This window comes from Mytilus galloprovincialis, chromosome 3 (assembly GCF_965363235.1).
Source record: "Mytilus galloprovincialis chromosome 3, xbMytGall1.hap1.1, whole genome shotgun sequence".
Classification (NCBI taxonomy): Eukaryota; Metazoa; Mollusca; class Bivalvia; order Mytilida; family Mytilidae; genus Mytilus; species Mytilus galloprovincialis.
The window spans coordinates 32,824,024-32,836,358 of record NC_134840.1 but is presented as its reverse complement, the minus strand read 5'-3'; the positions used below and the strand labels follow the sequence as shown (position 1 = coordinate 32,836,358).

Below are 12,335 nucleotides of genomic sequence, written 5' to 3'. Positions count from 1 at the left end.
TACTTAAAACAAGGCTACAGAGATATTTTTTAAGTCTTAGTAACCTTTTCCTTTATTCTTGTACAACATTAAATCAATTCTGATATATATCTGATATGTTTTCATCCGTGGGTTAAATCTTAGATATTTACTATTATAATATCTTATTATCTTAAAATGTATAATGCATGACATTTTGGTTCTAACACTTTAGCTTGAAAAGCCTTTTTTGTTTTTAAATGTGTAATTATACCAAGAAAAGAACAGTAAAAAAAATCAAGCTTCTAGATGATCATATAAATCATAAATTGCAACAAAAGATTTATAATGTAGAAACTGTCAAAAACAAATAAAAACCTATAAAAGGAGAGTTAATAAAGTACACAGACTGCATACTCAAAGATAAGAATGAAGGCCATTTCAATTTGTCTATACCAAGTTAACTAAAATCTGATAAAAACTATGATATTTACTTAAGAGTATTGTATTTTTTCCCTATCCTTGACTCAAGTGAAATTGTATAGTTAATCCAGAGTTTAAATACCTTCCAGTTAAATATACACAAAATTCCCACAGCTTAAAAGTGTATTATAATCAATTATAACAAACAAGCAACAAATGTGTTCTAATTAATATGTCTTGAAATTAAAACAAAAATCTTCACATACAAAATAATTTACTCCTAGATACATTTTGTACTTTTTTTAAATGTTATTTTTACTAACTACAAACAACAAACATGTACTGTACAAGTGTATATCAGCATAATTTTTTCATTAGCTTATTTGGCAAGAACTTTGAGCTTGCTTACACTAACCATGATAGCTTAGATTTTTTTTTGACATGATAAATTTCAGATTATATTACACTTTTTTTGGTCATATTTATGATGAGGTTATTTTAACTGTATATTGTATAATATATTCTCCTCTACATTTATTATTCCACTGACTGAAATGAAAAAGGGAGGTGGGAATATTAAAACAGAAGTGTATTCTCCAAAATCATGAGCTCCATCAATGGTCATCTATTGTTAACATGTAAATATGAAACTCTCTACATTATAATGTACATGTACCTACAGGTACTGCAAGTCAAGCACATTGTTAGTTGCTGTCTTAATTTACATCTTAACCTTGTTTTTCTTCTATAAGTATTTGGCTTTTAATGGTAGATATCAGGTAATCCATGTTAAAGTCATACATGGTATGTCTAAATCTGTATTGGAGGAAAACAGCTTTATACATAATGGCATGGATATATGCCTATTGATGAATTCAGACGGATGATCTTCAAACGAGTTTTCCTGTTTAATTTTGTTGTTTTGTCATTGTAGATGTACAATGTATGTACAATGTACATGTATACCCTACATGTTTTTTTTATTCCTATTTATCCTATTTCAATAGGCTACTTGTCAATTCCCATAATTGACCCTGTAATTAGAGATCCCTTTTTTAGTTGTCTCTCTTACATTGTATGAGGGACATTAACTTTTATTTACAATGGAGAGCCAGCAGAAAGAGCAAATTTCCCTGTGCATAATGTGAGTAATCTTTAAGGTTTTTAAATCTTATAATTACATTAATTTGTTGTTCAGCTAAATACTTTTGACATCAGAAATTATTTTTTAATGAAAAATTAGTTAAACTGAGGATACATCACTTTCAATTCATCATGCTTTGCATTGACAAATACCAATTTTGTCCGGTATGGAACCAGTCGTCGATTGACAAAGGTAAGTAATTTGTTTAAAAAGTGTGTTATAACAGAATCATATCGGTAATTGGCAAATGAACTATTACTAGATGACATTTGCATGAACATTTACTTCTACCTTGTCCACAAAAATTAATATCTGTCCAGTTTGAAGTTGGTTTTGCATGACAAAAACAGATAAAAGAAATCTTCATTACCTGATTAGGAACCAATGCAAGAATGACAGTATAATGTATAATTGATCAGATTTATACAAAGTAACTTGCACCAGAATTTATTATGAATGTCTGATAAGTACATGTAAGTAAACTCATAAGAAGAAATTGCATGAATCCACTGATTAGTGAAAATTAACATCAGTAGTGAAAAAGTCCCAACCCAAAGGGTGCTGAAATGCATGTAGTGGATTCGTAATAAATTTATTATAAATCATTCATTGAAAATATATGTACTGTTCTTAAAAAGCATACATACATTTTGTAACTATATATAATTATATAAAAATAATTTGGGGGACATAAAAATTAGAATAAGATTGAGGTGAGCAGGTGAAGTGTAACAAAATAACCTGCATGAGCTCATTACTAAGAATCTAACTTAATTCAATAATTACATACAAGTACATTTAAGTAAGTACATCTTATTTAGAGTCGGCACTATGGCTCTTGACCCAAGAAAATGATACTCTTATGGAAAAACTGGGCTGTTATATTTGTGACTGTTTTGAATTAAGGAGATGAGGTATGAGCACAGACACTTATAATTAGTCAAGTAAATAATTTGAGAATAAATACATATATATAATGTAATTTTATTATTCTTTAATTCACAATATATATGTGGTTTTTAGCTTGATTCTGACCAATGCTTATATTCCAAATATATATGTAAATGCCTCTATTATTGTTGCAGTTACCAATTATGTAAATCAATTGTATCTGATTTTATGCCCTTTATGGGCCCTGTAATTTGGGAAATAAAAATATTCTATTCTATTCTATATACAAATTGACGTACAAAACATGAACTCTGGTGAACTGTTTAACCGACTATCACATAAAAAATCATGCAGCATCATGCATATATAATATACATTTGTATTCAATACTGTCTCGTAAAATTGTATTTAAAAAAAAAGTATCTGTCAAAAATAAACATGCACAACCTGTTTTATTTTAAAGAAAGAAATATGAGAAGAGCCAACTATTCATTCATTTTTTTCACATTTAATACGGATTATTACCCAAAATAATGATATTTTTATATTACTTATTGTTTCAGTGCAAGATGAGTCAAATAAAAATGTTTCAATATTCACAAACCTTTATTATAATGTGTCATTTTCCTCAAAATACACGAAAGAACATATCATAAACAATTTAAACTTATCATAAAGTTTTATTACGGGAAAGTAGGTTTTATTAGTGTATTTAGAAACAAGTCATTACCTGTTTCAAATATTTTGATGACATGCTTTTGCCTGAACTTTCCGATATAGATGAATGATTTTCATGAATTTAACCTGTTTTTTTTCTCTTTGCACAATTTTTTATATGCTTCAAATAAGATGTTAAGGATATTTCAAGTACTACAAAACTATTTGCATAATTTTAAAAGTCAACTTTTCCCTCTCGAATGTAAACAACCCGGTTGGTATCGTAAATGGGTCTACTTCCGCTTTGTATTGTAAAGTGTTGATTTAAAAGCATTCCTCTCAAACAAATTAAAATGACAGCAGTATAATGATTGTATTATAATCAAATTTAAAACACATCTTTGAATAAAAGTTTTATATATTTATATAAAAAAAATCCTATATGGAGTGATAGACCAATTTAAACAAGTATGTGTTTTTAGACAGAAATCACCACATTACTGAGATAAATGGTGGGCGTGTCCATAAACAGAAAAGAAGAGAGAAAACAACTTTAAATTGTTAACCATGTTGTTGATGTTTGAGGATCATCACAAGGAGCACCTATCCTTTCTCACAAATACTGACATTGATGGTAACTGACAAAGATAAATAAATGTTATCGGTTTTTAATTGAAAAAAATATAGGATTACTACCAAAATTACAATAACTTATTATTTTTACTTAGTAAGTCTAAGTCTTAGTCTTTAATAGATGATGATGCCATTTGATGGTAGGAATGCCCTTTACCCTCAGGCATCAAACAGTCATTTTCAGCCACCGTTATAAGCATTTAATTAGTTTAAATTTTACTTTGGTTTGTTAAAATATCCTTCATATGATTCATTGTAATAATTATATAAGGTTCATGTGGACCCTATGGCTATAAAAATGGCTTCATTTTCATCTCAAAATTTACTCTGAGTACAGGCAAACCTGTGTATCTGGAAAAGTTTTAAGGCATAGCATGCCCTAGATAAATAAATTCAAATGCATTGTTTGTTTAAGAAAATTGAAAACTTAACAGGATTGCTGGAAATCTTCAGTATTATTCTTGTTTTGTGTTCTGAAGATTTTGTGTCACTATAGAATGATAGATTGAAAATTTATAGATATTAAGTTCACTATGCATGTATCAGCATTGCATTGCTGATATTTTATGGAATTGAAGTTTAATTTGAATTTCTTGTCTTATGTTTGTGGCAGCAATTACAATTTTCATAATCTATTAAAAAGCAGACATCAGTTGCATGATTAAATCAAAATTGTAAAATGATTTATTTGTTGTTGTTTTTTTGGTTTTTTTTTTCTATAAGAATATTTATTGTTCCAATTAAGGCCCTTGATGTGTAGCATGACACCTACAAATGTATACAATACATGATTTTGTAATTTTTTTCCTTTAACATTGAAATGAAATATTAAATGTTCATATAGTAGTTCTTATATATCATGTATATATCATTTACAATTAATTTCAGACAGGACCAGAACCATAAAATTGTAGCAACAATCATCTTTATTAAGAAAATTAATTTACATTTCCTCTAACATCTAGACATTTAATCATGTAATTCCCTAAATACTTTGGGACAGACAAAATTTTATTAGTAAATAAGTCATAAAATTTGCCCTCATTTACGAGGTCTGAAAAATTATAACAAATATTGTTTACCACCCATACAATTATAATTTTATATGTCGTAAGCTATGACATGAATCTGTAATCTGTTTTTAAACAACTGCAACAGACATTGTGCATTGTTCTAAACTAACTCTTTTCTTCTCTTTTTGATAGTGGTAAAAGAATTTTGTAGAATTAGTATGGATTTCATCAGGAAAGGAGCAAACCCAAAAGTTTATCTAGGAGCTGCCCGTAAGTATTTTGTAAAAAGTCTTAAATTCAACTTTCTTCACTGAGAATTTGAGTCAGTCCTCATTAAATGACATAATTATGTTGATCAATATTAATATGATATTGAATTAGTTGATAGTGAAGTTAACATTCCAAATATTTAATATTTACTGCAAGTAGTCATGCCTCTTTATTTATCCTCCTTATTGTATGCATTATTTAATCATTTAATTTTGGATGATTTCTGATTGACTGACGTCGTTTTGTTTATCATATCATAGACACAATTTTGTCATGTGACCATGCAACATCAACTTTTTTTCATGATTTACGCCGGTTTAAATTGGAATTTAGAATTAGATTATCAGAAATAACTGTAATATTTTGTCAGTCTATTCGAAATAACATAAAAAATGTGGTGCACACTGTAAATAAACCACTAAGCGCATTATTCAGTGTGCACCACATTTTTTATGTTATTTCAAATAGACAGAAAAAATATTACAGTCATTCCTTAAATGTATCTAAATGCTTGAACATGGTAAAAAGTAATAAATGAAGTTTTTAAGGGTTATTACTAAGTCAAAATTTTAGATCTTTGTAAGAAACATATATTATTTTATGCATCTGACGTTAATTTTGATATTATTTTATGCATCTGCGTAATTTTGAGATGAGGGGAGATAATCCAGATTGTCTGTTAATTGTCACACTTGAACATTGTTTTAAACATCAACAATTTTGGATTTCTAATTATTTGTTTGAAATAAATGGAAGATTTGTATATTAATATGCTGAATATATGTAGTCAGGGGTTGAATTTAGGCTTTTTTGTGTACTGGCCAGCCGGACCATTGGATTGAAAATCTACTGGTCCAGCTTCAAATCTACTGGTCCTGTAAAAATGACACTAAGTTATATAAATAATAGATGTTTACTTTTATATTCATGTTTTCTTTTAAATATGTTAGACAAGAAAGTGCTTTCCTCTCCTTTATTCCCGTAGATTTTTTGTGCTGTCCTGATTTTTCGTGAGCTTGTACTGAATTTAACTTGAAATGTGAAGATCATGATATAAAAATACATTTCTTATCTAGGTCTGTCACTGCAATTTTTTCACATGTTATAAAATTCATTACATTGCGATCGACTGTATAATTTAACCATTCACGATCTTTTTCCCAGCAATTCTTGATATTTACGTTCCTTTTGTCACTTGCCTATCTTCCTTTTAATTGTCCCGATCATATTTTTTTGTCCGCGGTTTCACTCCTTCCAAAAATTTCCACATTTTGTGTTGTTGTGAAGGACACTCACCTGAGATATTGATTAATTGTAATACTTAGTATCACCAGTACCGTGTGATTGAATTCGCAGGTAATTTTTTTTAAAACAAATCGAGATTGCTATGCAATTGGCGATTTTTATTGAAAAATTTCTACTGGTCCGCTGGACCACCAGCTTACAATATCTACAGCTGGTCTCGGACCACCAGACCAGCACCAATTTTGACCTCTGTATATAGTTGAGAAATTCATTATATAAAATCCTAAGCTGTTGAGAACTTGATGTCCCATAAACATTCACTTTGTACCTTATTTTCCATATATAACCATATTTAATTTGGTCTTTTTCAGAAAAATTAAAAGTTGAACCAGAAACTGTGCAGCATGGGGTTGAAGGTTTGATGTATTTGTTAACAGAGAGTTCTAAATTAATGGCAAGTATAGATATAAATGCAACTTTTTTCAGAGTGGTTCATTTATGGAACGGTCAGCTTTCCATTAATTGAATGATGATACATGTATATAAGAAGTATGACAAATTGTCATGTGAAACAAATTAATATCTGATTACAGTACTGTTGAACTTTTGCTTAAAAAGCATATTGCAACCCAAAAATATTTTTGGAATCCTATCAGATAACTTGCAATAAATTAAGTGATTGACAGTAGTTTAGGGCACAATCACCTGAGAACCGTGTGTATGATGCAACAGAAACAAATTAAGTGATAAAATTTGCTTGAGGCTGAATATAAACTTTCTTGAGAAGTTTATGTGAAGTTGACCTTTTAAAAAAGTTGCAGAAGTAAGTGTTGCAACCCTTGACATACAAAAACTTGGGATTCATTTATACCTACTGTTTGTTTATTCTTGTATCAGTAAATTGAATAATTGTTAGGTGTACATGTGTGTCTGGCAGGTATAATTAGACATTGACCTTGATTTCATGGTTCATTGGTCAATATTAAGTTTTTGTATTTTGGTCTGTTTTTTTTTCACTTTCCTTAATAAGAAATAAGTATTTGGTAAATTGAATACTTGTAAAGTGTACATACTACATGTCTGTCTGACAGGATTTAATTGTGACCTTGACTTCATTGCCACCTATATTTGAAATTGTTCAGTTTATGTTATGCTGTGAGTAAAATCCCTAATATGCTCAAGATTTTCACCATTAAATCAATGGTAGGTAAAGCAGGCGAAACATTTCTTGTTTTTAAATATGATTGAACAGAAATTTGTAAATGTAATTTAAGAAATTAATTCAACTCTTTTTTATGCCCCACCTACGATATAGTAGAGGGGCATTATGTTTTCTGGTCTATGTGTCCGTTTGTCTGTCTGTTCATTTGTTCATTCATTCATCCATCTTTCTGTTCTGCTTCAGATTAAAGTTTTTGGTCAAGGTATTTTTTGAAGAAGTTGAATTCCAATCAACTTGAAACTCAGTACACATGTTCCCTATGATATGATCTTTTAATTTAATGCCAAATTAGATTTTTGATACCAATTTCACAGTCCACTGAACATAGAAATGATAGTTCTATGGACACATTCTTGTTTATGTGAAGAATTGAATCATCAAACTTTTGTTGAACAAAGGGAGATAACTCCAAGCCAAATTTATAGTTTGCCAATATATACAATTTATTGATTTATTTTCTGGATTTCTATTTTAACTGAAGAATCTATCTATTAATTATATGCACAATTCTATCGTTCCAAAACTTTCCAACTTTTTAATTTCAGTTAAATGAGATAGATTTCCAGGATTCTATCTTGACATTAGGATTTTCAGAAGAGATGAGACAGACATTGTTACAATTATATCTACAGAATAGAAAAGAAATTAGGACAATATTATCAGAGATGTCTATGGACCTACCACATTATCATAACTTAGAATGGAGGTTTGATGTTCAGGTCAGTATATAGATATTCATTGTATCCTTTAAACAATATAAAATACATTTATACAAACAAGTTTGCCCGACAAGCACAAAAATGCTGTTTGCACACAATACCATCCTGACAATGTTTTGAATTAGAGAATTTGTAGTGACCAAATTCACAACCACATGCCTACAATATAAAGCTTTATATATACCTATTTTTTCTGGGTTTTTTTTTTGTTTGAACTTTTTTCTTCCAAGAGTCTATGTTGAAGGTTTAGTTTTCATTCCTAAGTTGCTATTAGTAATATGTCAACTTTGTTCAATGTATAATAGAGTTGACAGGCTGGAGATCCTGATTTTTTGTCGAGCCTGCAACTTTTGTTGCAGAAAGCTCGACATAGGGATAGTGATCCCGCGACGGCGGCTGTGTTAGCTCACTTCTTAAAAGCTTTATATTTTAGAAGGTGGAAGACCTGGATGCTTCGTACTTTGTATATAGATGCTTCATGTTACGAAGTTTCCGTCAGTCACATGTCCAATAACCTTGACCTCATTTTCATGGTTCAGTGACTACTTGAAAAAAAAGTTCAAATATTTTGTAATGTTGAATTCTCTCTTATTATAAGTAATAGGATAACTATATTTGATATGAGCGTACCTTGCAAGGTCCTCATGTCTGTCAGACAGTTTTCACTTGACCTCGACCTCATTTCATGGATCAGTGAACAAGGTTAAGTTTTGGTGGTCAAGTCCATATCTCAGATACTATAAGCAATAGGGCTAGCATATTCAGTCTATGGAAGGACTGTAAGGTGTACATGTCCAACTGGCAGGTGTCATCTGACCTTGACCTCATTTTCATGGTTCAGTGGTTATAGTTAAATTTTTGTGTTTTGGTCTGTTTTTCTCATACTATATGCAATAGGTCTACTATATTTGTTGTATGGAATGATTGTAAGCTATACATGTCTAGCGGGCAGATGTCATGTGACCTTGACCTCATTTTTATGGTTCAGTGGTCAAAGTTAAGTTTTTGAGTTTTGGTCTTTTTATCTAATACTATATGCCATAGGTCAACTATATTTGGTGTATGGAAATATTTTATGATCTTTATGTCAGTCGCGCAGGTTTTATTTGACTGTGACCTCATTTTCACGGTTCATTGCACAGTGTTAAGTTTTTGTGTTTTGGTCTATTTTTCTTAAACTATCAGTAATGGGTCAACTATATATGTTGTATAGAAGCATTGTTAGCTGTACTTGTCTGCCTGGCATGGTTCATCTGACCTTGACCTCATTTTCAAGGTTCATTGGTCTTTGTTTAGTTATCTTTGTAAATGTTAAGTTTATGTGACAGTTGTAATAAAGCTTAGCTATATACTTAGGACTATCAACATAATATCAATGATTAGTATAGAAGGCGAGACATTTCAGCGTGTGCACTCTTGTTTTACATAAATGTCAAATAATCAACATTCAGTTTTCTATGCAGTTTCTCAGTTATTTTAATATGTTCTTTAAATTTGTTCAGTGTGTTCATATTGTTATGGCCCAATGATTAACTTCGAGTTTGTGTGTTTTGTTCAGAATCTCAATTGCTTAAAAATGTTATTTGGACAGAATCATGAATCTTGGTTTATAAAGATTTTTCTATACAAAATTACAACCACATTGATCAGGTCCACCCTTTATCACTACTTTTGAGCACCACATTCTACAAATCCTAAAGTTCTAATATTATGTGTATCACTGTATGTGTATAACAATACTTGTTAAAAAAAATACACAAATTATTTTCTAAAAACATGTATGATTTTATTGTTGAAGTAATATTTAAAATTGAAGTTATCTTTCTTTGACAGTATTTGTAGTTGAACCTTCCAATGCTTTTAATATAGTTTTTACTTCCCACTGCAAAATGCATGCAATCTTTACACTTCAGTTCTCATAAACACTTTACTTACAAGTGAGGGTTATTGAGTCAAACCTGCAACATTACATTTTTACTATGAAAGCAACAATTGCAGGTATAACCCTTCACACATTTTATTTAGCTGTAGTGAGCTCTGGTTCATTCAATTTGACGTAATACATTTACAAACATATCAACTCTGATCTTGTGCAGACTAAAATATTATCTGTTAAGATATTTCCACTGTGTAGATCACAATTGTATCACAGTCTTGTAACAAAATGTTGTCCTGAATTAAGTATACTGGGTAAGACTCCACTTAAAAAAACATTCCATGATCAGTGCTTCTAATGCATTTTTAAATGAGTATTGCCAAACAGTAATTGATTCACCAGCAGTGTTGAAAATCTATTACACAGTACAATTCAACTTTATGAAATTCCATACCAAAAATACAATCATTCCTTAATACAGATGTTTAGAAATATGTGACAAAATTAAGAGACCTAGAATTGGTGGATAAACAGACAGATTCATGAAGGGGAATAGAGGAAGTATGTCTCAATCTGCCATGAAGCAACATTTATGGTTAACCCAGACTTTTTACCAGTTCCACTTCAAACTTTGTCTAGTTTAGGGGCCTGTTGGCCTCCCCTTTATCAAAATCCTGGATCTACATCTGAAATGCACGATACCACTTTCCAATATTTGTTTTGATGCTTGGACTTTACCACCCACTATATGAGCCAAAATGTTATTTTTAGAACTTTTCATTTCAGCTCGGCAGTAGATCTTTGAGAAGACAGACAACACCAACAGTTTTATTTAAACTTCACACAGAAGAATCAGGACTTAGAGAAACAACTGTTTTACAAACAGATCCTGTAAATTTAGTGCATATGACAAAAGTTTTAGATGAAGCTTTACAAGAAATTAAATCATCTTACTGCCGAAGAATTCTTAGAAACATAAAATGATGGATTACTTAAAGCAAAAATTACTTTTCCGTAGGTATAAAAAAAACATGAACCACAAACAGAATGTGCAATATAAGGATTCAGTTAGCACTTTTATTTCAGAGTAATTTTTCAATTTCATAACAAAAAGGAAATTTCTATTGAAATTGATATTCTGAAACAAAATTAAAGTTACTAGTAAAAGATTTAGATTGTTTTTTATTTTTATACGACCGCAAATTTTGAAAAAATTTTCGTCGTATATTGCTATCATGTTGGCGTCGGCGTCGTCGTCGTCGTCGTCGTCGTCCGGCGTCCGAATACTTTTAGTTTTCGCACTCTAACTTTAGTAAAAGTGAATGGAAATCTATGAAATTTTAACACAAGGTTTATGACCACAAAAGGAAGGTTGGTATTGATTTTGGGAGTTTTGGTCCCAACATTTTAGGAATTAGGGGCCAAAAAGGGCCCAAATAAGCATTTTCTTGGTTTTCGCACTATAACTTTAGTTTAAGTTAATAGAAATCTATGAAATTTTGACACAAGGTTTATGACCACAAAAGAACGGTTGGGATTGATTTTGGGAGTTTTGGTCTCAACAGTTTAGGAATTAGGGGCCAAAAAAGGGCCCAAATAAGCATTATTCTTGGTTTTCGCACAATAACATTAGTTTAAGTAAAAAGAAATCAATGAAATTTAAACACAATGTTAATGACTACAAAAGGAAGGTTGGTATTGATTTTGGGAGTTTAGGTCCCAACAGTTTAGGAATTAGGGGCCAAAAAGGGACCCAAATAAGCATTTTTCTTGGTTTTCGCACCATAACGTTAGTATAAGTAAATAGAAATCTATGAAATTTAAACACAAGGTTTATGACCATAAAAGAAAGGTTGGGTTTGATTTTGGGAGTTTTGGTCCCAACATAATAAGGGGCCCAAAGGGTCCAAAATTAAACTTTTGTTTGATTTCATCAAAATTGAATAATTGGGGTTCTTTGATATGCTGAATCTAACTGTCATGACTGTGTATGTAGATTCTTAACTTTTGGTCCCGTTTTCAAATTGGTCTACATTAAGGTCCAAAGGGTCCAAAATTAAACTTAGTTTGATTTTGACAAAAAATGAATCAGTTAGGTTCTTTGATATGCTGAATCTAAAAATGTACTTAGATTCTTGATTATTGGCCCAGTTTTCAAGTTGGTCCAAATCGGGGTCCAAAATTAAACTTTGTTTGATTTCATCAAAAATTGAATAAATGGGGTTCTTTGATATACCAAATCTAACTGTGTATGTAGATTCTTCATTTTTGGTCCTGTTTTCAA

General features: G+C 30.5%; 2 protein-coding genes across 5 annotated transcripts in view; one reads left to right on the top strand and one right to left on the bottom strand.

Annotated features, from left to right (window-relative positions):
* LOC143067765 (centrosomal protein of 63 kDa-like) overlaps nt 1-3,348 on the bottom strand; it is a 38,078-nt gene extending 34,730 nt beyond the window's left edge. For 2 of the 4 annotated variants that reach the window (XM_076241277.1, XM_076241278.1), the window contains exon 1: nt 1,115-1,184. In XM_076241277.1, coding sequence (XP_076097392.1) covers nt 1,115-1,184 — 70 coding nt within the window. Of the gene's footprint in view, nt 1-1,114; nt 1,185-3,020; nt 3,125-3,146 lie in introns of those variants that run through there. The other 2 variants (XM_076241280.1, XM_076241279.1) reach the window with 2 other exon arrangements.
* A 202-nt stretch (nt 3,349-3,550) lies between these two features.
* LOC143067770 (COMM domain-containing protein 2-like) lies at nt 3,551-11,221 on the top strand. The gene is made up of 5 exons (XM_076241308.1): nt 3,551-3,707; nt 4,912-4,989; nt 6,606-6,688; nt 8,002-8,175; nt 10,838-11,221. Exons 1-5 carry the CDS (start codon nt 3,641-3,643, stop codon nt 11,033-11,035), a joined length of 600 nt encoding a protein of 199 aa, XP_076097423.1. The 5' UTR covers nt 3,551-3,640; the 3' UTR covers nt 11,036-11,221.
* The last annotated feature ends 1,114 nt before the right edge of the window (nt 11,222-12,335 follow it).